The sequence below is a fragment of the Tricharina praecox genome, assembly GCF_024521635.1.
Source record: "Tricharina praecox strain CBS 144465 chromosome Unknown BZA05scaffold_2, whole genome shotgun sequence".
Taxonomy (NCBI): Eukaryota; Fungi; Ascomycota; class Pezizomycetes; order Pezizales; family Pyronemataceae; genus Tricharina; species Tricharina praecox.
The window spans coordinates 2,186,993-2,214,715 of NW_026250404.1; the positions used below are offsets into that span (position 1 = coordinate 2,186,993).

Genomic DNA, 27,723 nt, shown 5'->3' on the forward strand with positions numbered 1-27,723 from the left:
TGCGTGGGCATAAACATCAGTCACTGTCAGCAGAACCAGGGCTTAGGGCCAGGTGAGTCCCGCTGAGCCGCAATCGCGAGCTGACTCATTTCTCATCTAATTAGTCGTGTGATTACGAGCTAGCGCGAAACACGAAGCAACCTTCTTCGCCAACAGCACAGCACCCCAACCTCACGCCTTCAACGCTCCGCACCATCATCCGTTGGACGGCGATAATTCTCGATACCCCACCCCACCTACACGAACTCAGGGCTATTACCAAGCTACAATCATGTCGAAGCAACAAGGGAAAATGGTGAGTTTCTGCTGCTGCCCCCAGGAAGATATCTTTCGTTGACAAGAGCTGCAAGATGCTGATACACCCTTCCGCAGGCCAACCTCGTAAGCGCGCCCACCGACCAATGCTGTCGCGATAGAACGAACTCCAGCTGATGAATTGGATAGATCAACTACCGGATGAGGGTCACCATGGCCGACGGCCGTCAGCTCACTGGCACCTTGCTGGCATTCGATAAGGTACAAGCCACCCACACCTAATTATCATATAACCAATGCTAACATTGTCCCTTAGCACATGAACGTCGTTCTCGCCGACACCGAAGAGTTCCGCCGTATCAAGCGTAAGCCCGCCAAAGCCGCCGCCTCGCAGGCCCCTACCATCTCGGAAGAAAAGCGTACCCTCGGTCTCATCATCCTGCGCGGTCTGCATATCGTCTCTCTGTCCGTCGAGGGCCCGCCGCCCGCCGACCCGTCGACACGTCTCGGAGCCACCCCGACCGGCGGCCCTGTTGGAGGAGCTGGTCCTGGTATTGCTAGACCTGCCGGTCGTGGTTTGCCCATAATCGGTATGGGAGGACCGCCACCACCCGGAGGACCTGGTGGGATTCCTGGTCAGATGGCTGGATTGCAGGGCCCGATGAGGAGTGTTGGACTTGGACAAGGCCCCCCTGGTGGTCCCCCTGGCCCTCCTGGCGGGTTCCCTGGTGCTCCCCCTGGCTTCGGTGCTGCCCCGCCTGGTTACCAGCCGCCTCCTGGGTTTGGTGCTGGTAGAGGCTTCCCGCCGCCACCCCCCGGTTACCAAGGACGGTAAACGGTGAATGTTTTGTTTGTGATTTGAGAGCACAGTATGGTTGCAATAACAAGACGCGCCTTGTTTAAAAAGTAGGTACTGCAAGTGACACATGTACGTAGGGCGATTAATACTGTGGGTTGAGAGTGTGCTACGAACAATCATCCATACACTGTCATCCAATGCGGCAGTATCTTGGATAACAGCAACGAGGGTATATGCTTTGGATGTATCGTGAGATGAACCACCACAATATCCCACTTCCGAGCACGCAGCAAAATGGAACCGAAGACTGCACGCTGCCCCACATATAGAAGCGACGCTGCATATCTGCATTCAACGAGAAGCAGAGGGGCTGCTGACAGTGTAAAACTTCCCTCCTACCCACCAGTCCACGCATCAGTTCTTTTCATTTGCAAAAAAAATCGAATCACTTGAACATGCACACACACATCCAGCCAACCGCGCAATAATCACGAGCAATATCTAGACATCTCCTAAACCCCAGGTTCGCGAGACCGTACCCAGAAAGAACGGGTTTTCTCGGGATGAGATGTTACAACCAATGAGGGGCACCTACTCAAACCTTGCTCACAATAACGGGGGACCTTAAACTCTCGGATGCCAGTGTTGAGGCTGTGTTCAAGGCTTGCCTTTCCGCACCTATCAGAGCTGAGTTTGGAAAGATGAGTGTTGTGGGCCAGGGAGAATTCGGCGGGGCTTTGCCACGACTATTCCCGAGTCGGTTCCCCCCAACTATGCTCCTCTAGCGGTACGAAACGCTTCATGAGGTTATTGCGCAGACTGGGGATCGTAATAAAGTTGGGCCAGTCTTCAAGCGGGAAGTCTTGATTGGTTCAAGTGATATTTGGTTTGCAGTTCAGGTTGCCTTCTTTTTAGTTTCCTCCGTACACTGCACTGAGTTTGAGCTTGGAATTTGGTCCCGTACAATCAATTCGGGGGGTCGATGCCATGATCGAAGCCAACAGTGAGACATGCGACACGTGACATAGAATTTATTTTCCTCTAACTGCTTACTGACTAACCCGGCATCATACCGCCGCCTGCAAAACCCTCCACCAAAAAAGCAGGCGTCCGTCAAAACCGAAGACAACACCATGAGCCCACCATCACCAGGTCTTCACGAAACATAATACATCACACTCTCATGAGCCGTTGTCGACTCCCGCTTCGGTGCTGTCACCCAGTCGCCGCCGCTCGCCAATCCGCCCCACCACCATCCCTCCCGTTCCTCTACCAAACTCGCTCGATCTACAGCCCCGCCAACAGCAACAATAAGAGCACTAGAAGAGGAGGCGGAGGATGGAACGGCGATGGTGGTAGAGATAGCATGGTTGGCGAAGATATACCATTCGAAAACGCATCACTAAATGTAGAGGACTCATCGGATCCTTTCGCATATCTCTACACCCCACCACCAAAGCCAATTGACCGACGTCCGCCACCCCCGATCTTCGCCGCAGCTCCACGGACAAAGCGACCTCACCACGACGCCGAGTTCCCACGGTCTTCAATCACCCTTCGAGAGCGCGAAATCTTCACCCGTATCTTCGAGAGCATCCTCAACACTCCATCAGCATCCAACCGAACCTCTCCTCTCGCAAAATCCTTCGATGCCACGCCACGAGCCCGTGGACTCCCGCCGCCGCCGGCGCTGACCGATCTTTTTACGAGCACCATCGGCCCGCAGAGCACGGGGGGAAATCTCAGTTTTGCGCCACAGCAGCTGGCAAGTCAGCGTGAAGGAGCAACCGCAGCCATGGCATTAGTCTCTACATTCGCCTCATACCCACCCTCGTTGCGTGCTGCTGCAGCACGCGCAGCAGGTCTCAAAGACTGGGCGACGGTGCAGAAACTCGAGGCACAGATCGATGTCGAAGCCCTCGAAGCAAAGAAACGGAGTCTCCGCGCTTGCTTCAGCGATGTCAAAGTCCTACAATGGATGGAAACACATGTTTACCCATTACCTAACGACCACTCTGCTCCCGAAGCGTCATTCTACGCAGAGCTCTTGGCTGAGGCTATGGATATCTTCCGGCGGGACTACAACGACCTCGGCAGCGTGGTAGCCGTCTTCGAGCGCGCGAAATCCCTCGGCGCAGAGTCCTACGTCCTTGGTTGTACCAGTGCGGTCTATAACCGCACACTCGCCGCAGTGTGGGATGGCTTCGGCGATATCATGCGTGTGCGTGATCTCGTCGAGGAGATGACTGTCAACGCCGTTGGTGGAGACGTCCATACCGCCGAGATCCTCAAGAAGATCTGCGATAACGTCGATTCTACCTTCTCTGGGGAGAAGGGCGAGCTGGCCGCTATGATGGTCGGACGACAGGAGATGGAATGCGTGGACTACCTGCGGAAGAGGGCCAGGAGACTCGAGGTTAACGGAACCCTCGACAAGCCGCCGGAGATCCAGGCTAGAGAGCGTGAGGAACGAGAGGCTGCCGCTCTGGAGAAGGGGGCGAAAACTAGGACTGCTAGAATGATGTCTGCGCTCAAGGGGCGGAGTGCTGTGAAGAGGCTGGATGTAGGTCCCGGACGGAGTGCGGCGGGTGCGGGACGGGGTGCGGGTCGAGATGATAGGCAGCAGGAGGGACGTAGAGTAGAGGGGAGGCGAGGACTCACCGGAAGGAAACCGAATTTCCCCGGCCGCGCTTCGGCGTCAGATATTCGGACAAGACAAGATGCTAGTAAAATATGGAACAGAGGAAAGGAGGAGTAGGGGGCAGCGATATGCTAGATTTTTTTCCCGCTATACTTGCTTACTTGCCTGTTTGCTTGATTTGCATTTCGGGATTTGGTGCTATAGATTGTGTGTATAAAAGCTGGGTTGGGTTTGGGATGCCGATTGCCTGTGGGTAGGAGATGGATGGGAATGGTATTGTACGATATGATTCAACGATGGTGAATGGACAGATTGCTTTCATGAAAGGGAAACGTTTCACGATGGATATACGGTGACAATGCGGGATATCAACTTCATTTGTTTTTTGTGTGGAACCGCCAGATAAATTTGGATGATGCAAAACCGTCGCCGACCTCCCTTGCCGCACCGCTGTCCCGTCTAGTCTAAAATCTAGAAGTACAACAGCTTCACCTCTCCGTACCCCAACGCATGCATGTAGATTTCCATCCGCGAGCGAGCATTTATCTGTAGGGAGAGTCCGCCTTGATGCAAGCAGCCAACTCAACCTCCCACTTGTCTCCGTTAGCCAAGAGCTTCTCCTTGTTGTAGAGCAGTTCTTCGCGGGTCTCGGTGGCATATTCTTGGTTTGGCGCTGGAGATGGTCAGTAAATGCGAAGGAGTATGTCGGGGGTGTTTGGGGGCGTACATTCAACGATTGCGTCGACGGGGCATGACTCCTGGCAGAAACCGCAGTAGATACACTTCGTCATGTCGATATCGTATCTGGTCGTCCGCCTCGACCCATCCTCTCTCTCTTCCGCCTCGATGGTGATCGCCAGCGCGGGGCAGACCTATCACCCAATCCCATAAGCGCTGTCTCTCTCCCCCCGCACCTCACACATCAAAGAACTCACCGCCTCGCAAAGCTTGCAAGCAATGCACCTCTCCTCGCCGGTGGGGTATCTGCGGAGCGCATGTTCGCCGCGGAACCGTGGCGAAATGGGGCCCTTCTCGAAGGGATACATGATCGTGTACGGTGGTCGGAAGAACTGCTCGATGACGACGTACATTCCTCGGAACATCTCCGTCATGAGGAAGAATTTGCCGGCCTTGTCGAGCGCAGACTCGCCATTCTCCCAGGTTGTGGCGGCGCCGATGCGGGGTGTCCGCGGGAGGGCCTGCAGCGTGCGGGAGGTGGTGGAGAATGCGGCGACTCGGGGCGCGACGAGGCGTGCGCTGGGGGCGGCGCGGAGTTGCAGCGTGCGGAGGGACGTCGCCATTGTGTCTGCTGTGGTGGCCGTAAGGTTGACGTCGATGGTGGAGGTGAGGGCGTGTGGTGGTGGAGGTGTTGGGGTCTGGTGGGTTGCTTGGTGGCTGCACCTTGCGGCTAAGAAGGTTGCTTATAATACTCGACTGCTATTGGCCACACCCGTTTACCGCGAGGAAGAAAAGTTGTGACGACGTTAACCGCAAACACGAAATAATACCAAACAATCCGAGATCAAGTAAGACGAGACGGGAAGTCACTTGATCCATTTAATCCCGTGACAATATTAGGAAGCAGTAAGTTAGTCGCGAAAATTGTTGTCATGGACAGCAGTGAATAAGCATACGGCCAAGCAGTTTACACAGCGGATCGATGAAGGGAACACAACTTGATTCTTGGCCACTCCTTCACTTGGAGAACTGTGGCACTCTACCTTCCACGGAGCTTTGAAATGTCCAGTTGGATAAGTATGTAGGGGCCAGTACAGACCTAAGATTCAGGAGTTGAATTGGAGTTCAAATGACAATACATTTTCCTCCCGGCAGTCGGAAAGAGCTTCTGCCACGAGAGATTCCCGAGTGAAGCTGCAAGTCCTAGTGTGTGGCACCTGGTGATGCTTCGTGAAGAAGCGGTGGCCGACGAAAGGGATAGCGGGGATAGCGAAGGCAGAGCCGCACGGCCGAGACAGCAAGAAACAGAGCAAAACCGGAACCAACGGGAAGATAGAAGTATTATTTGGAATTTAGAGTTCTCAAATCAGACCCATCGTATTTCCAGAAGATTGAAGGATTCCATACATTTTTCTGGTGGCGGTGTCAGCATCGGCACCCTCGGGTCTCAAATCTTTCCCGGCGCACCAACTTCTGCTGGGAACTCAAATCGTCACCGATCATATCCAACATCCACCCACCACCACCAGTTCAACCCCACCACCGCTCCGCCCATCAACAAATCACCCACCTACACGCAATGTTCAGAACGGTTGTCCTCCGCGCGTCCCGCGCCATTCGCCCCGCTGCCATCCACCCCATGGCTCTTCCCCGACTTGCCGCTGTCGCCCCGGCGAAGACCGCCTACCCCATGGGTGTCCGCTACTACTCCGCCCCGGCTTCGCTGTCAAAGGAGGAGGTCGAGGGAAGAATAAAGGACCTTTTGAAGGGCTTCGACAAGGTGGGTTTCCATGGCCGCTTTGGGCAGGACAGGATCATAGACTGACGAGTGGCGATTGTAGGTTACCGACGAGGCCAAGGTTCGTAGATTGTTTTCGGCCAAACACGCAGGCAGCTGCGGCGGGTATTGATGTTGATTGCTGGCGGCAGGTTACCGGCAATGCCCACTTCTCCAAGGATCTCGGTCTGGACAGTCTGGACACTGTTGAGGTTGTGATGGCCATCGAGGAGGTATGTGTATAATGGCTTCAGCGGAGCGGAGTGAGGCGGTGAGGAGCTCAATATTGACTTTTTCGTAGGAGTTCAGCATTGAGATCCCCGACAAGGACGCCGACAACATCCACAGCGTCGAGCAAGCTGTCAAGTACATCCTGTCGCAGCCTGATGGTCAGTTTCCCGACTCTTGATTCCGTACCGGGAACGGTGTGGCTAACATTTCTTCCTTCTTTCTTTGCCAGCCCACTAATTGCATCGTCCATTGTCGGGATTACGGGATGTATGCGTGCCACACATAGAGGGGAAAATGGTTGGGTGGGGAAAATAACTTGTATTCCAGCAACTTGTATATGATCTGTGAAACGCCGGCGATGTTGCTGCTCTGCTCTGCTTGTCTCAGACGTATATGCATGGTCAAATATCGTGGTGATCGTATTTGTATCAACGCTCTCTCTTTCTCCCCAATCAAACCGAATTCCGACTTGGTGGAGATCAAGCCCCCCCCACGTGTGTGAAATACATGGGCTCATCAGGTACTTCTTACCGGTGGACGCCAGACACCTGAATGCCTGAATGCGCTGCACCACTCAGCCACGCACCCAGCCGTTCACTCCCGAAGCCAGCTGACTGGCCAGACATCGCCCCTTCGTTGGAGTTGGACACCTTTAAAGCTAACCTTCTTTTTTACGATCTCCATCAACCTACAACAACGCTCACGTTGATCGACGAGAGAAAGAGAGAAGAAAAGAGAGAGCGACATCCGGAGTTACTAGCACTGGGTTCCGCGCGTCTACCCAGGTATAAACTGTTCAATTCTCCTAGCGAGAGTACCTAGCAACCGCACCCAAGCACCTCAACCAAGAACACCACCAACGCCTCTACTCTATCTACCCCTAGCTTCACGCCTCAACCGCAACAACCCACCACCTAACACCACAACCCTCGCACAACCCTCACTACACACGCACCCTTCACGAGATGGCATCGACGGCCGGATTGACGCGGCGACGAGGAGGAGGTGGCGGCGGTGGTGCCGATGCGACGGAAGACGGAGAAAGGAGTAGCAGTCCTGCTGCCCCCCGGCCGCAACAGCGCGACAGTATAGGAACCGGAGAGACGGCGTACACCACCGAGAATGGACACAAGATTGGTGAGCCACCACTTCCACCACAATCACCTCCGCTACACCTACGGGGAAGGGGGGAGGGGGTGGAGGGGGGGGGGGGGTGGAGATGTGAGACAACGAGCATGGGACTGATTGCTATCGAGTACAGCGTACGATCCTAGAGATATCAGCGAAAACCAGGAGAGGAACAAGTTGCCCAAGTTGACGCTTATGGAGGAAATATTGTTGCTAGGCTTGAAGGATAAGCAGGTGCGAACTGCTGCTACTTGTGCGAGCTGTCGGTTGTCTGACTAACGGGAAATAGGGCTACCTCTCTTTCTGGAACGAAAACATCAGTTACGCCCTTCGCGGCTGCATCGTCCTCGAACTCGCCTTCCGTGGCCGTATAAGCATGCAGAAGGATTCGTCGCGGCGCCGGTACCCGCTCGCCGACCGCGTTATCGAGGTGGTGGATGACACGTTGACTGGCGAAGTGCTACTGGATGAGGCGCTGAAGATGATGAAGACCAGTGAGAAGATGAGCGTTAGCGCATGGATTGACCTGATGAGTGGTATGTCGCACCACCACGCCCTCCCGCCCTTTCCGCACTGACATCAATCCAGGCGAGACATGGAACCTGATGAAGATCGGCTACCAGCTCAAACAAGTACGCGAGCGCTTAGCAAAGGGCCTAGTCGACAAAGGCATCCTGCGCACCGAAAAGCGCAATTTCTTGCTCTTCGACATGGCGACCCACCCGGTAGTCGATGGTGGTGCCAAAGACGAGATACGTCGCCGAGTACGCAACGTACTCACCTCTCGCACTGTGGTCCTGCCGGCAAACCCCTTCCTCCCCGAAGACATGGAGTACCGATACCTTCGGACACTGGCGATGGTATGCGCAGCCTACGCTGCCAACGTCCTCGAGAACGCGCTTAGTACGCTCGGTCACGAGGCGCGAGAGCGCGCATTTGCCAACGTCGACGAACTACTCAATGAGTTCTCGCAGTGGCCGTTTGCAAGGAGGAATATGACCTCTGGTGTGGGGCAAAATCTAGGACAAGTTACAGCGGAGGAAGTGGGTGACAATAAGGACAAGGAATTGCAACTAGAGGTGTGTTTGAAAACCCCATCCATCTCTTTCCCCTTCCATCCACTAACGATACATGAACAGGTCGTGGCGGCGGTATTGAACGTATTTACGAGATTGGATTCACTACTCTAGCCCTTCCCTTCTGCCGCGCTGTCTGCTTCCTGTCCACCTATCCGTCTGCCTGCCTGTCTTTTCTTTCTTTTTTCTTTTCTTTCTTCTCTCGTCGTTCTAGGAGTAGTCGGAGTTACCGTATGAACGAAAACTTCGAAGGCTCTACCGAAAATACCTACTTCTTATTTATTTTTTTCGATTTGTGTGTCGTGTTCATGTGTTGTGTTGTGCTTGCCTCGATGTCCGTGGCGGGGAGAGGTGGGAAGCAAGGTAGATGATACAAAAAGCGGTTCGGCTGGGGGCGACGTAGGGCGGACGGTCATAGGTACTAGTACCGGGTATGTTTGTTCATAGTATCTATTCCAGAGATCAGGTTAGGGACGGAGGTGAGAATGAGAATGGAAGTGTATTCGATCGGATGGTTTGTGAAAATGGGTGAAGTGACGGGTACGGTGACCGGTAGGACGGATTGCTATGGGGATAGGATAGGATATGCCATACAAAGGTGGAACTGGTGTGGGGCTTGTCAATGCTATGGTTACTCATCTGTACCGCAGCGCGAGTGTCGATGCAGGTTACTGAAACTGTGGAGGGGAATGGGTATGCCCTCAAGTTTTGGCGGGTGATACCATGTGAAGATGGTCATGAACCGTAACTCGTATTTGAGATCATGTAGTGGATGAATGAATTTCGTAGTGAATAGATCTCGCTGGCAGTAGCTTGACATAGTGGTGCCTGCTGTTGAAGCATCCTTACGATGGTGTACCCAGTAAAATGAGATAATAGCCATTGATCTGTTCTTGGATAACTTGGCAATTTGGCTGGTTCTTTGAGTTTCCTGTTCTTGCACCCACCATTCCGATTTAACGGTGTCTGTAGTTAGATTGCTACATCGAGCCAGGTATCTGGACCGCAGATAGGATTAGGAAGAAGGTGTATAGAGTATCGCCATAGTCTCAATGGGCTACATGCTATCAACGGAGAAACAGACGGACGAACAATGTTAGTAGTTAAAGCCAAAAGTCGCTTGAAGGAAGCATCTTTCTGCTGCGAGAATTCGATCGGTCCAAAAGCGAATCAGGACTCGGAGTTTCGACTCGGCCTCCACAAGGTATCACTCCTCGCTGGTTAATGCGCTAGGAATATCCACCTTCGTGATCGCCAAACCGTCGACCGGATTGAGTGCTGCCATTTCTGACAGGGAAGGGCACTCGATCGGATGCGACTCGAGGGCATCCATACAAGTAGTTATGAGGCTCTTATGGCAGCCCCTTGAAAGTGACGCGCGACGCGAGGCTAGAGAACGAGAAAGAGGAATCGACGTGATTGTTGCGTGCTTGATCGTTGCGGACGGCTTCAGCATTCGGAGCAGGTCGGCACATGATGCGCCTACAATCGCATACGATTCCTCCGAGCAGAGGAATTCTAATCGTCATACTGTAGAAAGCGTAGATCCAAATTGGGTGGAGTGCGTACCTATCTTGAACACCACCACCACACACCACACCATATCTTCACCGCCACCACCAGCACTGTACTCCACAACCTCTAAATTGAACGATACCTTGAACCGAAAGCCTCGAGCAACGCAACTGACAAGCTTCAACCCGTCACCCGCCGCATCCCAAAAAGAAACTCACACCCAGCACATATCTCACCGCAGCGGGGGAAAAACTCTTCTTCTCCCCTTTTTCCCACACCTCGCCCACAACTATCGCGAACAAACGAAACAACTCACTGCCCCTAGTCAGCAGCAGCAAGCAGCAAGCAACAACAACACAACAAGAAATCTTTTAAAAAGCGTCGTTCTTGCCAGCGCCTTGGTGTGTGCGTGTCGTTTCGTCCTGCGCCCCCGGCACAACCGAATCCACTCCTACACGAACGAGTACGGACGAACAATGCGAACACCTCAACGGCGATAGCTCAACCGAAGTTTCTTTATGGGATTTCGCTTGTCGCTCGTCATTGGACACCAACTACACACCGTCACTCCCCCAACACCCCCCCAAACCACAAGACCGAACCGGACGAACGAAGCCGCAGCCTACGATCACGAAGCCCCATCTGCGCCGAACCGATCCGAGCACCAGCTCGCCCACTCAAGCTGCGAAAGAAGAAACAAAGAAAGGGCACGAGGAAGACGACGGGTCCAAAAGAAGAAATAATCACGAGCAACAACCCACTTGCTCGCTATAATAGTGCAGTCTACCTTTCCCCCTACTACCTCACGCCCTTCCTGTCGTCGGAGTCGGAGTCGGTTGCGATACAATGACGGAAGTAAATACCTCCCGATTCACGGCCACCGCCGCCATCACCGCCGCCGCACCCCCGGATTCGTCCGTCACATCTGCTAGTCCCGAGCGCTCACAGAACGGCGGAGGCCTCCTCGCTGCCCCCGATGCAGGTACGCGAGCCTCGTCGGCAGACGAGGATAGGGACAAGAATGGTGCGAAAGATGGACCGAGTGCCACGGTATCGGGATCCTCGAGTGTGTCGGGGGGGAACAGTCATGCGGGAGGAAGTGGAGGAGGTGGTGGTGGTGCTGGTGGGGGACAGACGATACCGGCGGCGTTCGCGCCACTGTCGGCGAAGAAGGGGCCGCAGAGCTTCTTCTCGGGAAGTAAGATCAAGCATCTCAAGAAAGCTGATGGTATCCCACTGTGGCGAAACGATATCCAGTTCGAGTTCCTTCGCGCGGTGTTCCACAATAAGGATCCGGTGTTCACGAATGCATATACCAAGGAGAAGGGACATTCGTTCGCGGATATATACATCGATGCAATGGCGAGGAGTAGTAAGACGAGCAAGATCTTGAGAGACAAGTTGCTGTCGGAGAGGGAGAATGCGCTGAACATGGCGATGGTGTGTTTACTGGTCAATGTCGGCAGGATGAATACCACACTTAACTGTATGTCGTTTTGCGTTCTTGGGTGCTTAAAGAGCTATGCTGATTGACGTCGCGATGTTAGTCTTCCCAGAGATGAAGGCCCAGCTAAGAACCTACCACGCGATCCCGTCGCTACAAGCGCATACCGACAGCAACGCCTACAAGCAGCTCCAAGATGCGCCGCGTCTCAAGTCGATCCTGAAAGGAGCATGCGAGGACCGCCAAGAACCCCAGACGTTGGAACAGATCATGAACGCGCCGCTACCAAGAACTAATCCGATCAATCTCGTCTTTGTCCTATCCACCTACGCGCCGAAGGTGTCGGAAACGCACTTTCCGGAGAACATGGACTTTTACGATCTGGTTATGAGGACGACGCTGTCGTCCAAGAGTAGAGCAAAGGCGTTCCTCTGGTTGATGTGGTTGTACCTCGAGAGCGATTTCACGGACCAGGAGTGCCTTGAGAATCCGTTCGGAAAAGGGAAGTTTGGCAGAGACAAGTCGAAGCCAATGTGCGTCCCGGAGTTCGAGTACCTGACCGAAGAGCAAGCGCAGAGGGAGAATGTTGACACTGAAGAGGAGAAAGCGTTTGGAGAGGCCAAGCGTGAGGAGAGAAAGCGTATGTATCATTGCCATGCAGCTGGAACAAGGAACAGCCCACGCGGGAACCCACAGGATACTAACAGTAAGTTTACAGGTTTGCTCGGTGAGATACATAATGGCCCGGTACCTCAAGGGAGAGGACGTGGAAGGAAGAGCTGTAAGTCCGATACAATCACCCTTCAGTACAATGTTCGAATGGTTTCTAACTCATGCGTCTGTAGTGGCTACAGCAGCTTCTCCGGACACACAATCGCCCAACGTTTCTCCTGGAGGTACGAGTCATATCCTATGCGGAGATCACTAGAAGCGACATGGCTGATGTTTGATGATCAGGTTCGGCACGAAGAGGTGGTACGCGCTTCCACTACGAGTATGAATCGGACACTCGCACCCGCTCCGTCTCGCCAGAAAGCCAGTACACCACGCCCGCTGGCAACAAATCCGCTCGTCGAAATATCATCAAACTCACCAGCATCTTCAACGGCGAGAATGCCATGTCACCCATCGAAACACCAAAGAATAAAGGTGGACGACCCAGAAACGCCGCCAAGCGCACGTACGACGGCGAACTGAAGCCGCTCGCTCAACGCATCGTTCTCACCAAAGGCGGCCGCCCCCTCGCAACCCCCGAAAACCTGAACGTCGGCCGTCTCCAATCCATGGACCGCTCCAGCCCCGTCCAAGTCAGCACCGGCCCCCGCCAACGCATGACATCCCACCAGCTTGCGGTGCAACAAAACCGCAAAGACCGCGTCAACCACGTTATAGACCGCAAGATGCAGCGTCTGGACGCGCGGAAAAAACGGCAGCGTCTCAAGCAGGGAGCTTTCATCCGCGCCTGGTCCCGTATCAAGGATATCGAAGACCCACTGCAGATGTCCGATGACGACGAACACCCGCTCAAGCATACCGCCGAAATCGTCGTCGATGACGCAAACACTAATGGCGACGACGACACACATCCCAGCAAGCGCTCGAAACTCACACACCGCACCACCATATACATGCGTGGCCCGGCCGGCCTCATACCACGAAAGGACGAAGAGCTCGCCAACGACGTCGACGATTTCGGCGAAGAGGCTATGAGCATCGCCGCCGCCATCAGGAGGACCAAACGTCGGCTCGAACGCTGGGAGCTTGTTGATGCCCGCCACGAGGTCGGCGAGGAAGTGTCTGATGCCGATGCCGACGCTGACGCTGACGCCGACGCTGAGGGAGACGAGGGGGTGTGGGACGAGGAGGAGGGGGACGCGCCGCCCGAGGTGCCGGTCGAACAGGAAGAGGAGAGCGATGAGGACGGCGATGTCGATATGGAGTAGATTTTTTCACTGTTTTGACATTATTACACTGGGTGTTTGTTTGTTTGCTTTGATTTTCTGTGTGGCTCCTGCTTCCTTTCTTCTTCTTGCAGCAGCAAAGGTGCGATGCGATTTTCTGTGTGTGTGTGTTGCTGTTTGCTCTGTTCATTTCATGGTTCTTTACTTTACTTTTCGCTTCTTTCCCCGGTAACTATAAAGGTTTTTTTTTCACTTCACTTCACTTACTTTTGCTCTGCGTTTATGGTACTGGACGGACAGACTGGACTGGACGGGAGTGTATTATTATCGCTGGCTGATGCAGATGGGCACTAGGCGGTGGACACGGCGCCGTGGACACGGGGGATAGGAGTACGGTACGGTACGCTAATGAATGTATTTGTATCATCATCCACTGGAATATCGTTATCGCCGCCCAACGTACACCGTCGTCTTTGGTATCATAGGATCTTTGGTAGGAGTCATTTGGTAGCTAATGGACAGTTCTAGTTTCTAGAAGCTTGCAGCCGCTGTGCATCTGCGGGCACGTGTGTATAGTACTATGTATACTATAGTTGCTGGCTGGCTGCTGGCGGGAGAAATATTCCGAAGAACTCGGAGTCGGGGAGTCGGAGTTGTGCGGGCGGGCACATGCACCATATGGCATAGGTACAGCCTACGAGCGTGAAGACGGCGGGATGGTTCCGATGGAACAGATAATGGATGTTATATATGCGTCGGTACATATGATGGGTACACTCTATCTACACTGCACGGAATGTTGCCCTCGGGCAATTCTGTAGGGCGAGAGTTTTCCAGACGAAGTCTGTCGCATAGGTAGATGGATGGATGCATTGGAGCATCACTGCCATCATCACCATTACTGCCATCATCACCACCGTCGTACACCCGACCAACCAACCAACCCACAAATAAAACAATGTCCAAGGTCCGTGTGTTGACTTGGATTGACTTGACTGGTGGTGGGCCAGGAAGGGAAACTTATCCGGCAAGCACACAATTTCAAAGGTCTCAGTTCTCCACCGTACACGGACTCGAAAGCTACTGGTGACAGCGCTATTGGAGTATCTATCGGGGATGGATGTACTCTAGATAAGTACCGCACGTTCGAGGACCTGCGTGAAGTATGGATCCGCACGGGGGAGCGGAGGGGAAGGGGGGTATCTACATAACCCCGATAGATGATATGATGGGGATGAGGGTTGATGGATCATGGTGTTGGACATCAAAGAGACATCCATCCACCACATGCGGTCACGACGTATAGCGGAACATCCAATATCACACCAAAATGAACTTCTCAAAAAAATGTCGACGCGATCCTTGCAGTCGGGCTCACCCAGTCGTCTTTCGACGCTGCTGAGAACGAGTATAAAAAACTCCCCCTACTGCACCCAAGATCCTGTCTTTATTCTCCGTCACCACCGCGATCACGCAGGAATGGTTGGACATCCCGTGGGTCGTGGACTCCAACGCGTGTTGCCACGGTCGGTCTCGCACCGGTTGTCCCGAAACTTGGTTTCCTGCTGAGAATGGGTGGTGATGTGATATTTTGCGTTGTTTCGTAACGAAGAAAGTGGGGTGTGGGGGAGGAGGGGCTTTTATAGCTGGCGGGGATGGACGCCAAGACGAAGGGTTTTTTTGGCCGACGCGGCTCGCTGGCTTGCTCGCTGGCTCGATGGCACTGGCGTGCCCCATGGCGGAGCACTCGGCTCCTGGGTCGTATGTGCTTGCTTAGTTGGCTTACGTCGTCGTCGCCGTCGCCGCAGAGCCGGCCGAGGAGCGGCATCGTAACCTACTACCTAACGCAAAGGTGTGTGCAGATGCATCTGGGCTTCAGCTTGTCGTCAATCTTTACCCGCAGCCACCAACTTCCACACAGTCGGGGCTGAAGAGTGCAGATTCGACCGGGAGATGTCACCTGATATTCCCGCTATCCCGCCACGGCAGTCGTATTCGTACGTCTACATATAGTGCACAGCCATGACCATCCATCGCGAACTCCGGACAAACACGCTTCCGAAGACGATCTCTCAAGAATCAAGGCTTCTTCGACAGCTAAAGCGTAGCATACGCGGCTTTCTGCAGTCGTTACCTTTGAAGAGTCCCGCAGCTTCCGAGTGTAGGACGCCATCTCGCGGATTGGCCTCCGCACTCTCCTCCGTATGAAATGCGGCTGCATGTTGAGCCGCTGCCGCCTGGGGTCACTCTCGAAGCTGGCTCGCATCAGCTTTAAGGCCAAGCGATTGCAGAGATGCTGACCACTATTTTTGAACCGGGCAGTGGCGGGGCAGATCCTTAACGTGTTGCGCGGCGCGCGGAGCATCATGCACACCCAAGACCGACTCTTCTCGGGCTGGGCGGGCCAAGTGAACATGTGCGAGTCCGCGAGAGCCGTCTTACATAGAACGAGCGAACATCATCTCTTCACGATTTCGACTTCATCCTCAGACTGCTCTCGAGATTCTTCGCTCTTGACGCAGACACAGCTGCAGAACTTCCCACTTGTCACTTGTCTGAAACTAGCGAGAAACCCCCCCGTCTCCGACATCCCCCTTGTCACATCATAATCACAACCCCTAAATTCATTCCACTTTCTAAGCTGCCTGCTCAGTCCCCTGCTTGCCTTCCTCTTCTTCTTTCAACTGCACTGCTTCTTCTTCTTCTTCTTCTTCTTCTTCTTCTTCTTCTTCTCTGCACTCCTGCCCAGCCATTTTTCGTACTTCATACCCAAAACCCACCGTCATTCCCTCACTCTTTTGCCCGTTCATTTGTTATTGTTCATTTGTTGTTGTTTGTAGCCGCCGTTCTTCTGTGGTGGCGCATTAGCACCTCGACCATCATCTGCATAGTAAACGAAGCCGCCGCCGCCTCCTGCTTCTTCGTTCGCTTCCTCCCTACCAGACATCCTCGCTTGCATCGCCTCACAACTCACCCATCACCCTACATACTTCAATACCAACTACCACCTGGCAAACCCACTTTTGAGCGCGCGAACACTACTTAAAGTCAATACTTCTCTACACCTTCTCCAGGCGATATTTACAGACCAGATAAATCACAATGAGTGTATGTTGCTCCCCCTTCCCCTTCCCCGGCCGGGCGCGTTCGGTCCAGCAGCTAAACTCCGTGCGCTGAACAGGGAGGTTACGGGTATGTTCGATCCGCAATTCGCACCGCACGTCCACTCGCGCTCAACTGACCCGATCGCAACAGTAACCACGCGGCGTCGTCGAACCCGTATGCGCAGCAGCAAGACAGCTACAACCCATATGGCGGCGGACAAACCACAGCCTACAACCAAGAGCCCGCAGGTTCGCTCCCCCCCCTCCAACCCATCACTCTCTCCCCTCCCAGTCAGTTGTACGGAGAGAGGTTGATCCTGTTTTTCACCGTGTAATTGTTGCTTCAGAGACTAAAGTTGAACCGTACTCGCCTCTGAATTCAGGAAACTATGAGATGGGCAACCTGAATGGCGGAGGAGGATACACCGCGCCACCGCCGCAAGACAATGTCCAGGACTTCTACGCCGAGGTCGACCAGATCCGTGGTGGCATCGAATCCGTCAATGCCAATATCGCGCAGATCGAGAGCCTGCACCAGCGCTCGCTGAACGATATCGACGAGGCCGCGCAGCAGATGACGACTAATCGCCTCGAGGCGCTGGTTACAGAGACGAGCGCGTTGAACACCAACCTGGCCACCAGGATCAAGGCCCTCAAGGGGAAGGCTTCGAGGGATCCCACCAAGGCCCCTCAGGTCGGTGTGTTGGATCGGAATTTCAAGGATTCCTTGAGGAAGTACCAGCTCGTCGAGAAGAGCTTTGCCGATCGGACGAGGGAGCAGATGGCTAGGCAGTACAGGATTGTCAAGCCCGACGCTTCCGAGGATGAAGTGCGACAGGCGTGTGAGGATTCGCAGGGACAGCAGGTCTTCTCTCAGGCTGTGAGTATATCGCGCTCAGCTCCGCTCGACCACCACCCGAAACCGTACTGACGGACACATACAGCTCCTCTCCGGCAACCGCCGCGGCGAAGCCCGTTCGGCGCTGCGAGAAGTCCAGGCGCGCCACACGGAGATTCAGCGGATCGAAAAGACCATCATCGAGCTGGCACAGCTGTTCAGCGAGATGGAGCAGATGGTCACGGAGCAGGACGAGATGGTGCAGGTTATTGACCAGCGCGGCGAGGAGATCACCCACAACGTCGATAAGGCCCAGGAGGAGATCGGTGGTGCCGTCGAAAAGGCCCGCTCCGCTAGGAGAAAGAAGTGGTGGTGCTTGTTGATCGCTCGTGAGTACTCCCTGGTTTTCTTGTCGTTGATTTGGCCTCCTTTGGTACCATGCCGAGGCGCCCTTCTCCGTTCCTGTTCGATGCCTGTTCGCCGGCACTCCACGGCATCTACTCTACTTGATGGCAAAATGTAATGGTATTAATCAACCTTATAGTGCTCATCATCATCATCATCGTCGTCATCGCGGTCGTGGTTACGCTCGTCAACAAGAAGTAGTGGTGGGGGGGCAGCCCAGATAATTTTCGATTCCCGGCTTCTTCTTTTCTTCTTCTTCTTCTTCTTTGGGGGGAGGAGGGATGGAGGCGGACCTTACATACTACTACTTCTTCTTTTCTTACCGCTTTTACTTACTTAATCGCCCATTGTGTTTTTCTTCTTCGTGCGAATGTGGTTTTTTTCTTTTGTGGTTTTTCTCTTGTGTATGGTGTGGGTGTGGGTTTTGGTGAGGATTATGGTGAGGATTATGGTGAGGATTGTGGTGAGGTTTATGAGAGGAATTGTGGGGAATTGTGGGGAATTGTGGTATCTGTGTAGAATACATGTATACTCGTTTTTCGTTATGCATACTTCCTTACTCGTGGTGAATTGGGTTGTGCTATGATGTGGTTGATGCGGTGTGATGTACTGTGATGCGGATGGCCCGTAGGATCCTTATCGATACCGTGATGGCACGGCTTGTACGGTCTCGAGGTGGGAGTTGTGTTACTGGTGGAGAAGGACCTTCTACCAACCGTGGAGAACCTGTGTAGTGGACAGAGGCTCTGGGAATCATGTTCAAACTCAGCCAGCCATGCGTTAATCAGTTTGTAGGCCTTTACGTTGAAGGGCACTGGGTTTTTTTGGTCAAATCATCGGTACATACTCGCATTCAGTTACCATATACCTAGTGGTGTCTCCTACTCTCCACCCTCGGGGGCGCTCAGCCTTCTTCTCTCCATCTATAGTACCTACAAAGCAACCAATCTCGCAAATTTTTTTCATTTATTGATTGCGTGCGACCTATTTAGATCATGGCAATATCACCCCGTCACCCCTCCGTTTCCACGCCACTGTCCAAACCTAACTTTCGTCAGGCGTCCCGATGTGGCTTTCCCTGCCCCCGTCGTGGCCTTTCCCAAAAATATATCGCCCCCGCGCCCGCACTCGCGCCCGCACCTGTTACAAAGCAACATATCTCTCAACATTGCACAGCCATATCCATCACCGTTTCCCACTCAAATCCGAGTGACACGCCATGCGGCGACCATCAGTATTTACATATCTAATCTACCTATCTAATCAGATCTCGCACGCTCCGTCCGACCTCGGTGAATTCCTACCTGGTACCCCGCCTAGAGTATAGAGTAACTATGTGCCCGCATGACAACCACCACCATCGGTATGTAACCAAGAAGTTTTTTTCTTTCTTTCCGATATATGTATGCATACCTCGCGGGCACCGGGAACTAGTGGGCGTGAGACCTATCAGTGTTCGATGCGTGGCCGTGCTACATACTAGTTTGCAGAGATGGAGGGGGCGGGGGAGGTGGCGCTAAACGCGATGTTGTGTTGTTGTTGTTGTTTTGTCCGAGGAGTCGGGGAAGAGGGGGAAGAGGGAGAGGGAGAGGGGGGGAGCGTTGCGGTGTTTTTTCTTTGAGGAGAATGGGGAGAATGCTCGGTGGTGATTGGGCGCGCGGAAACCAGCGCTGCGGCGGCGATGGATGAGTGAATTCATGCCTTCGAGTCATGAAATACCTATGGTGATGCCGATGATCGGTGCTCTAGATGCGAAGGTAGAGTACTCTATCATACCTATGGCCTTCCCGCCATCGCATGGCTCGGATACTCTACCTACCAAAGGTATCACCCTGGGGGAGAAATAAGCACTCACAGCAGCTGCAGCTCAGGGATGCAGGTGCATCATACCTACCTCTACTACCTACCCCGCCCTCCGCCGCGGTAAGAAATGTTTGCGAAGTCACAGGTATCACCAGACAACTCAGTACAAGTACAGCTGCTACCCTCCTCCTCCCCGAGCTTCAGGATTCAGTAAACAGCAGCGTCGGCGTTCGGAGCGTTATTATTCACAGCGACTTGGAATTCTACAGCTAGTACGTATTTCCCTTCTTCACCTCGGTCTGTGGGTGTGGAGAATCTGAAGAGGACGGAGGAGGGAATGAGGGAGGAGTGACGACCTGGAAGCCGGATGCATGCTATGCTACCTACCTGCCCACGAGTGGACAGATGGCACGCACCTGGCGTCATTTGATCTCATTCCCAGTTTCCCCATTCTCTTTTTTCTCCCTCTGCTGTTCCGTATATATCTCATCCTCCATGCCTGTCCGCCTGCTGATTTTGCCGTCCGTACGTTGTCGATAGGTACATAGCTCCAACAATTATACACATTACATACGCATCATGCATTTCCTCTCGGTCCGCTGTCTGAACTGCCACAACCTCGACACCTTCCCGCGGCTCAGCTACGACCAGGTCCCATTTTGCTCACAGGCACATCCCCCCGAGCTCCTCCAGCTCGTTATCCACAGCTAATAGATCCCCCAGTGCGCCTCGACCAACAGCCTCGTCCCCGAAGGTCCCCTCTCGGGGCCGACACCCACATCCACACCGACGCCTGCCCCGCCGCCACCGCCGCAAATGTCCAGCGCAGACGACGACTTCGTCGCGCTCTTCAACCGCAACCTATTCTTCAGCCACCCACCGGCGGCCTCGCCGCCCACACCTCCCCTCACCAGCCCCGTAGCCGCCACATTTTCGATATCGCGGCACTACCACCACTCGTCGCACCCGGCGGTGGTGCAGCCGCCGCCCTCGCCGCCCTCGCCGCCAGCCACCACCGCCACCTACGACGACGAGATGGCCGACGACGCATCGGCGCAGCTGCTGCATGAGCACCAGCAATCCTACTACCACCACCAGCAGCAGGTCAAGTCCTCGGACCGCGAATACGCCGAGTACCTGATGTCCTCGGACCTCAGCTCCCCCAACTCGCTCAACGAACTCGAGATCGCGCTTGCGCACGAAATAATCTCCCCCGTCGAGTACCAGCGCTCGCTGGAATCCTACACGCACCGCTCGCAGCTCGAAGAGAACGCGCGGCGCCACCAGGTGCTCATGGGTTCTTCCGGAGGGGGAGGGGCCGTGGCTCTGAGCGAGAACTGTAGTGCTATGGAGATGCTGGCTGCGGCGAAGAGGAGCAGCAACAACAACGTGCCAAGTCGGAGTGAGTGGTGCAATGATTACTACGGAGGCGATATGGGCTACGAGGACGAGGATGAGATGGCGCCGTGCGCGGTGTATACCGGTGCCAGTGGGTGCAGGTTGGCGCCGTTTGATTATTAGGAAGAGGGGGCTTTTTTTTTATCGAGTGAGAGTGAGAGTGGGAGGGGGAATGGGGCGAATTGTTTTTCTAATTACATACGAAGTTTTTGTTATACCTTTTCCGTTATTGTGGGTTTTGTAGGTATTCTGGGTACCTGGTCTAAAGGTGTGCTGCCGTGCTGTGCGGTGGTGGCTTCTGTACGTGAAGTACGTGTACGTTAGATTTTCTTTTACTTTTTTTCTTTTATACATCTTGTTCATTGCGAATTGGAATTGGCATGGGAAGGAGCGGGACGGGGAGGGCGTCATGTTATGTACCTATGTTTGCGGGTTGTGCGTGCAGGTTGGTTGTGTATGTAGTTAAGTGGAATGAATGGATGGCGTTTTGGGGTGGTTGTTCACCGAGGTCCCGCGAGAACACCGACTATGTACCTACGAAGCAGTACTGAGATTGGTAGCTCTCGCGTGAAATCATTCTCGTCTATGTACGAAGTAGTTAAGTGAGTCTGCGGCCTATAGACGCGTCGACCAGCCAGCCAGCGCCGATGCTACCATACAGGAACCCTTCATGCCCGCCGGACCTGGATGGGCTCGCCGCTCCCCTTCGTCGCGTGATGAGGCCGTCCTGTCCTGTCCTGTCCTAATCCCAAGAGACGACGGAGTCCGCCTGCTGCTGCTGCACGTATAGGGTAGTAGACCCGGACTTCATCGTGCCTGCAGCCTGCGGGACCGCGAGAATCGAGTATGGTAAGCCGATGAGCGCGGTGATGCACTCTAGGTTGACTCAATGCAGCGCCGATTGAAGCGGGTGTATGTATGTGGACGTATGTATGGAGAGCTTTAATCTTCTCGATCGTCGGCGCTGATCCTGGGTGTTCTGATAACGTGGCCGCCCGCCCAGTCCTGCCCAGTCCCACCGTCGCCGATGGGTGCGGAGGTGGTGCGGCGGTGGTGCAGCGGCGGTGCGCTGTGAAGTCTCAGACTCTCGGGCACTTGGGCACTTGGGCACTTGGGCACTTGAGTCTCAGTCACTTGAAGTCTTGGATGAATACTTGGATAAGAGTACTCGATACTTGGATACATGCGAACTACCACCTAGCAACTAGGGTATGATAGTTAGCGGGCGGGGCGAGACCGTCGGATACACACGGTACCTAGTTGTGCGGGGAAGCAGAAAAAGACCGGGCTGGGGTTGGGACGTCCGAAGTGCGAAGGTCGCTCGCTCGCTCGCGCTCCCGGGCCGTCTGGACTCTGGTTTCCTTTTCCTTGTTGAACCATGGAGTGCTCAGTAGTGCCGAGCGAGCGAGCGAATGCGTGCAAGATAAAAATAGGTACGGATCAGTTCGAGGGTTCGAGGGTTCGAGGGTCCGAGGCTCAGAGTCGAGACATGGTGTGAACTTTGAAGGAGACGGAGACGGGGACGGAGACGGAGAGGGGCAGATGGGCAATGAGAAGCGAGCGAGGGGGAGGGACAGAGAATGTGAAAGGGAAAAAAGGAAAGGGAAAGGGAACGATTCACGAGAAGTCAGGTTTGGAACTTTAGAGGCAGCGCTGCCGGAGTTACAGCATCTGGTGATCCCAACTCCAGCCAATCATCAATAGCAACCGGAATCCCGATTCCCCCTGTGCAGGCCCAGGTGCCATGAAGTCAGCGGCTGGCGAAACCCGCCATCCATACACACCCTCCCACCACCACCCATCAGACATCTAAAGCCTGCAGGGTGCCAGCAACCACCTCTGCGTACTCGAACTCTACCTACATGTGGTTTGGCTCAGATCGGGCGCGTGATGACGAGCCCATCCTGCCTGCATCTACTCTAACTTTCAACTTTCAACTTTTTGTCTTGGACCTTACCTAACGCCATACATACAAGACCGCGACACCGACAAGAAAGGCGGCATACATAAAGGTACTTCTACGACCCTCTCCCTCCCTCCCCCACTCGGCCCGTGTGAGGAGAAATAACAATTGACACCGATAGACCCTCGACGACACTCTACGAACCACCGCTACCACCACCGCGTCCTACAGCCCGTTACAAACAACAGACGTACAAACAACTATCCGCCTCACTGTCGGACATACCATACCATATCGCCTCTACCCCACTCGATCGTAGCCTACCTCCTACCCAGCAGACCAACATCGAACAAACGTACGCGCTTCAACTCGACCGACCACGCACTTCGAGCGCTCATAAGTCCTCCGTCCCTCCTTCTCGTCCATTCACGAGCCATCCCGAAGCACCACCCGTCCGTCCACCGTCCACCATCCACAAAATGTCGATCCGTCTTCCGCGCCAGACCGCGTTCATCTTCCTCCTGGTCCTGCTCGGCCTGACAATGTACATCAGCCTTGCCAGCGCAACTTCGCAGACAGCTGAGAAGCGACAAAGTACGCATTCCTTCACAGTCTCCCCATCACCCGCAGACACATAGGCTAACGCGCAGCAGCATCGTCAGCCCCCTCCTTCCGCTTTTCGGTACACACCCACTCCGAGAGCGCGGTCAAATACTCCATCAGCCCGATCTACGTCACGCTGTTCATCGGCGGGGCGAGCGTGCTAATCGCGGGATTGATGATATGATACAAACCATCACCACCGCCACCACTCGTTCGGCCCACGATTTTACTATTTTACTATTTTTTTTATGGATGTGGGTGGGATTGGACTTTTGACTTTGACTTTGGCTTTGGGAGGGCGGGGCATGGAGTTTTTTTTTGGGGCTGATTAGCATCGGGTCGGGTCGAGGGGCTTTGGTCGGCGGGGGCGTATTCCTGTTTTTTCTTTCTTTCTTTCTTTTCTTTTCTTTTCTTTTCCCTTCCTGGTTTGCTGGAAATCGGGTTGCGCAAAAACGAGATACGATGTTATGAGTATGATTGATTGTTTGATTGACCGATCGCGAGAGTGCCCAGGTCAGCACGGAACGGATCCTCGGCTTTGCGGGGTTGGGTTGGGTTGGGTTGCGGACGGAAGAGCAGCGTGCCGACTGACCGACCGACCGACTTTTCTGCTGGCTAGCTGGCTGGATGACTGGCTGACTGAGTGCTGGCTGGCTTGGGAATGCGGATGTGTGTATGTAGTGTGACAGCAGTTATTGCTATGGACGAATGGCTGGAGGTTGTCGAGTACTAGTAGTGGTGGGTGGTGCTATGTAAATTATTACCGTGAGCGATCAGGTTTTGCACCTGGAAGTCGGGAAGTCGGGAAGTCGGGACCTGGATGGGGGCGGGGCGGAGGCTTCAATTCAATTCAAGTCCAGCCTTTCTATGTACTTGCACAAGTTTATTCGCCAAAAGAAGTGGCGGCTAAGAAGTTAGAACTACATATAATTGCACGTGATTCTTTTAGTCCCCAGTCCCCGTGACCCCCAAATACAAGCCCCGCCATCTGCCCCACCACCACCACTTCTCCCGATAAGTACCTACATCGCCTCGTCCGTCCGCCATATTTCCCACCTTCGCTTCCACGTCCACCACCACCACCACCACCACCACCACTGTCGATACCCCGCCCCGCGCCGCCCAGCCCCAGCGTTCCTTTCGCCGAAAAGAAAAAGAAAAAAATAAAGCACAGGAAAATCATGGTGCCGCCGCCAAAGACCTGGGGTGTGTCCCTCCTCTGTGACTCCACGGCGATGGTGATGGTGATGACTGACGACACGGACAGAGGACGAGGAGGACGAGTCCTCCGAGGAGGAAGAGAAAGCCAGCAAGACCGTCGCACTGGGCTCGAAAAAGAAGTGGGACGACGAGGAATCCGACGACGACGTTGGCGCCCCCTCCCCCCGCTCCCACTCCTGCTCCTGCTCCTGCTAACGCACTCTTCCTTCCTTAGGTAATTGATTCCTGGGACGCAGCAGACGACTCCGAAGAGGAGCGGAAGAAGGCGGACAAGAAGGCTTCTGCGGCCGCGGCGGCCGCCGCCGACGCGCTCGCGAACAAGAAGAGCACTGCGGAGCGGCTGGCGGAGAAGAAGGCTATGACGGCGGTGCAGCGGGCGGCGGAGGAGGCGGCGCGCGACGCGCTCGAGAACGAGACGCCGGCCGAGAAGCGCGCGCGCATGCAGGCGCGCGAAATCGAGGCGGACCTTGCGCACGCTGAGGATCTGTTTGGTGCTGTGGGCATTGGTGCGGGGAGTGGAAGAGAGGTTAAGACCGCCGCGATTGTCGATCCCAAGGATCCGACCAAGGTGGTCGATCTCTCGAGCTTGGAGATCTTCAAGCCTACGACGAAATTGCAGTTCGATGCGCTGAGGGAGGTCATCACGCCGCTGATAGCCCAGAATGTTAAGAAGGGCCACTACAGCATGTTCCTGCAGGAGTTTGCGAAGGCTCTGGCAAAGGACATGAACAGTGAGCAGATCAGACTTGTTGCTAGCAAGCTCACGGTCCTGTCGAATGAGAAGCAGAAGGAGGAGAAGGATGCGCAGAAGGGCGGCAAGAAGAAGGTGGCGCCCAAAAAGGCGGCTCTGGCGGCGTCTGGAAAATCCATGGACACGGCGGATACTAGGTCTTACGCTGATGCCTACGACGATTTGTGAGTTTCTTTTATCCCACTTCCAGCCACGTAGTCCCAGAACTTTGAGACTGACTCATGGTAGTGACGACTTCATGTAAACGCCTCGACGCTTCTGGATTGCTCGTGTGATAGAAAAAAAGTTGCGGATGCGGGATGAGCGGAGGTCTTTCTTTCATTTGGCTGGTTACATGTACTTGATTGGTGTTCAAGGCTGGCTTTTTATGGGGTTGGGTGGGGCAGTAGACTCGGCGTGGCTCTGAATTTACACCTTTTCATACTTTCGTCTTCTCAGTCTGGGCGGGTGAGAATTGTGGAAATGACTTGCATCGGCCATCACTCACAATGGAATCAACTCTTTGCATTTCTGAATACTCGCATTCTCAACTGCAGAACGAGAGCACAAAACGGCCATCTCGCAGAATAGTGTCTTTGATAGCATTATATACAAATTCCAGTAACTCCTCCAGAGACCGAAAAAACAACTTTTTTTTGATATCCCTCTCGCCCACAGCTCACATCTTCCTCCTCTTGGCGGCCATGCCCTTCCTGCCCTCGTAATGCTCACCGATATTCTTCCCCTCGCCCTCGCCACTCTGCCGCTTCCTACTCTTGTCGAGCGCCTTCTCACCGCGCCCACTCCTTCCGACCCTAGCGGTGATCCTATCCAGATCACCCGCGAAGCCCCTCCAATCCTCACCACCAAACTTATCCGCGGCCGCAAGCATGCCCTTCTGCCTACCCGCACGAGCCTCCTTCTTGCTCGGCTTCGGCAACCGCACCAGATTCGCCTCCTCGAACTCCTGGCGCTCATGCTCCACCCGCTTATCGCGCGCCGACTTATGTCCGCCACGACCACCATCCACGATCGTCGTGCCAATCGACGGCTGCGCCAGTGGCGCCGTGCTCAGCTCGTCGGTGACGAAGTCGTCGAGGAGGTGCGCCCGCGGCAAACGCTCCGCCTTCTTCTCGCGCCCCACGGTCGTAGGCATGCTCGTGGCCGCGATGCGTGGCGGCCGGTACACTCCGACTCCGTCCGCAGCCTTCTCGTCGTCGGCGGCGGCACCAGCCTTCCCGCCAGCCCGCAGCAGCGAAGACGGGTTCGGTCGGTGTGCCAGATCCGCGGGCGCGGTAGCGGCCGCCGTGGCGAGCAGCGCCTTACGCCCCGCACCCTCGTCTTCCGACCCTGCGCTCTCGTCGCCGGAATCACTTTCTTCCCCGCCCTCCTCCTCTCCATCCTCGCCCTCGCCCTCCCCACGCTCACCCCTCCCCGCCGCCACAACGACCTTATCGATCTGATACTTGAGCTTCATTTCCAGCGGCCTGACGGCGCGCTCCAGCAGCAGCCTTAGCTTGACCAGCGCGTCGACGGCGGGTGAGCCTTGCAGCGGCGCGGAGCGCAGCCGCAGCAGCGAGAGGAAGACGAGGTGCTGCAGATACGAGAGGAGGACGTCGTTCTTGACGTCGAGGAGGGAGATCCCGTTGCGTGGCGCGGAGATCAGGGCGCTGTCTGAGGTGGACGGGAGGGAGGTGTGCGTGCTGCTGAGCGAGGCCGCGAGGGTGCTGAGGTGGGTGAGGAGGTCGGGGGGTGCGGCGGAGGAGGGGGCGGGTGGGGTGGCCATGGTTGGGTGTGTGCGTGTGTCTGTGTGTCTGTGTGTCTGTGTGTGGAGGTGGAGGAGGAGCAGCCGTGGAAAGCGGGAAGGTGGGATGGCACTGCGCAGAGGTGGTGGAAGTTTAAATCGGATTGGGAATTTTTGGGGATTGACACAGGGATGTGTGCTTTTGGTTTAGTTAGCGTACCTACAAAGTTAGCGTGGTGAGCTTCTGTTGATGGGGTCATGGAGTGGCACTCGCACTCGCACGGGCCCGATGAGTTTGCCGGGGGATTTCGTCGAGGGATTTGCTTTGCCTTTCAACTGCCTTTCAACTGCCCAAGACGCAGGGTCTAGGTGGGGTACGGGCTAATACACCGAGCCAGTGGTTTGAACTGTGGGAAGGACGTGGAAAATTGCAGGTACATACGCCACCATGATCTCTATGATGGCCCATGGATCGTAACTTCGTAAGTTTACTATAGACTCAGAGTTCCAAAACGACTAGGTACGCAAT

General features: G+C 54.7%; 10 protein-coding genes across 10 annotated transcripts; 8 read left to right on the top strand and 2 right to left on the bottom strand.

The window, feature by feature from the left end:
• Positions 1-134: 134 nt before the first annotated feature.
• Positions 135-1,328, top strand: BZA05DRAFT_385879 (small nuclear ribonucleoprotein). The gene is made up of 4 exons (XM_051482444.1): positions 135-295; positions 373-381; positions 445-516; positions 572-1,328. Exons 1-4 carry the CDS (start codon positions 272-274, stop codon positions 1,088-1,090), a joined length of 624 nt encoding a protein of 207 aa, XP_051343824.1. The 5' UTR covers positions 135-271; the 3' UTR covers positions 1,091-1,328.
• Positions 1,329-2,048: 720 nt separating this feature from the next.
• BZA05DRAFT_385880 (uncharacterized protein) lies at positions 2,049-4,022 on the top strand. Its single transcript, XM_051482445.1, has one exon. The coding sequence runs from the start codon at positions 2,238-2,240 to the stop codon at positions 3,810-3,812; it is 1,575 nt and encodes a 524-aa protein (XP_051343825.1). The 5' UTR covers positions 2,049-2,237; the 3' UTR covers positions 3,813-4,022.
• Positions 4,023-4,055: 33 nt separating this feature from the next.
• Positions 4,056-5,077, bottom strand: BZA05DRAFT_385882 (NADH-quinone oxidoreductase 23 kDa subunit). The gene is made up of 3 exons (XM_051482446.1): positions 4,631-5,077; positions 4,423-4,567; positions 4,056-4,368 (listed from the first exon to the last, which is right to left on the bottom strand). Exons 1-3 carry the CDS (start codon positions 4,994-4,996, stop codon positions 4,238-4,240), a joined length of 642 nt encoding a protein of 213 aa, XP_051343826.1. The 5' UTR covers positions 4,997-5,077; the 3' UTR covers positions 4,056-4,237.
• A 779-nt stretch (positions 5,078-5,856) lies between these two features.
• Positions 5,857-6,891, top strand: BZA05DRAFT_385884 (putative acyl carrier protein). Its single transcript, XM_051482447.1, has 5 exons — positions 5,857-6,153; positions 6,215-6,232; positions 6,303-6,383; positions 6,452-6,539; positions 6,611-6,891. Exons 1-5 carry the CDS (start codon positions 5,953-5,955, stop codon positions 6,616-6,618), a joined length of 396 nt encoding a protein of 131 aa, XP_051343827.1. The 5' UTR covers positions 5,857-5,952; the 3' UTR covers positions 6,619-6,891.
• A 327-nt stretch (positions 6,892-7,218) lies between these two features.
• Positions 7,219-8,885, top strand: BZA05DRAFT_114952 (vacuolar protein sorting-associated protein-like protein 74). Its single transcript, XM_051478619.1, has 5 exons — positions 7,219-7,518; positions 7,643-7,743; positions 7,799-8,045; positions 8,098-8,588; positions 8,649-8,885. The coding sequence occupies exons 1-5, from the start codon at positions 7,347-7,349 to the stop codon at positions 8,697-8,699; spliced, it is 1,062 nt and encodes a 353-aa protein (XP_051343828.1). The 5' UTR covers positions 7,219-7,346; the 3' UTR covers positions 8,700-8,885.
• Positions 8,886-10,946: 2,061 nt separating this feature from the next.
• On the top strand, positions 10,947-13,487 carry BZA05DRAFT_415446 (uncharacterized protein; the record flags this gene model as incomplete). Its single annotated transcript, XM_051485309.1, has 5 exons — positions 10,947-11,586; positions 11,648-12,184; positions 12,263-12,325; positions 12,390-12,440; positions 12,502-13,487. The coding sequence occupies 5 exons, from the start codon at positions 10,947-10,949 to the stop codon at positions 13,485-13,487; spliced, it is 2,277 nt and encodes a 758-aa protein (XP_051343829.1).
• Positions 13,488-16,531: 3,044 nt separating this feature from the next.
• On the top strand, positions 16,532-18,450 carry BZA05DRAFT_385900 (t-SNARE). The gene is made up of 5 exons (XM_051482448.1): positions 16,532-16,553; positions 16,627-16,637; positions 16,701-17,429; positions 17,494-17,776; positions 17,932-18,450. Exons 3-5 carry the CDS (start codon positions 16,944-16,946, stop codon positions 17,991-17,993), a joined length of 831 nt encoding a protein of 276 aa, XP_051343830.1. The 5' UTR covers positions 16,532-16,553; positions 16,627-16,637; positions 16,701-16,943; the 3' UTR covers positions 17,994-18,450.
• A 1,721-nt stretch (positions 18,451-20,171) lies between these two features.
• BZA05DRAFT_331436 (uncharacterized protein) lies at positions 20,172-21,116 on the top strand (the record flags this gene model as incomplete). Its single annotated transcript, XM_051480590.1, has 3 exons — positions 20,172-20,291; positions 20,319-20,570; positions 20,673-21,116. Coding segments are annotated over 3 exons (816 nt in total), but the record flags the coding sequence as incomplete, so codon positions are not given.
• A 3,453-nt stretch (positions 21,117-24,569) lies between these two features.
• On the top strand, positions 24,570-25,976 carry BZA05DRAFT_385916 (eukaryotic translation initiation factor 3 subunit J). The gene is made up of 4 exons (XM_051482449.1): positions 24,570-24,705; positions 24,767-24,867; positions 24,935-25,635; positions 25,700-25,976. Exons 1-4 carry the CDS (start codon positions 24,681-24,683, stop codon positions 25,713-25,715), a joined length of 843 nt encoding a protein of 280 aa, XP_051343832.1. The 5' UTR covers positions 24,570-24,680; the 3' UTR covers positions 25,716-25,976.
• A 12-nt stretch (positions 25,977-25,988) lies between these two features.
• Positions 25,989-27,614, bottom strand: BZA05DRAFT_115142 (uncharacterized protein). The gene is made up of 2 exons (XM_051478620.1): positions 27,465-27,614; positions 25,989-27,414 (listed from the first exon to the last, which is right to left on the bottom strand). The coding sequence occupies exon 2, from the start codon at positions 27,234-27,236 to the stop codon at positions 26,130-26,132; it is 1,107 nt and encodes a 368-aa protein (XP_051343833.1). The 5' UTR covers positions 27,237-27,414; positions 27,465-27,614; the 3' UTR covers positions 25,989-26,129.
• Between the last annotated feature and the right edge of the window lie 109 nt (positions 27,615-27,723).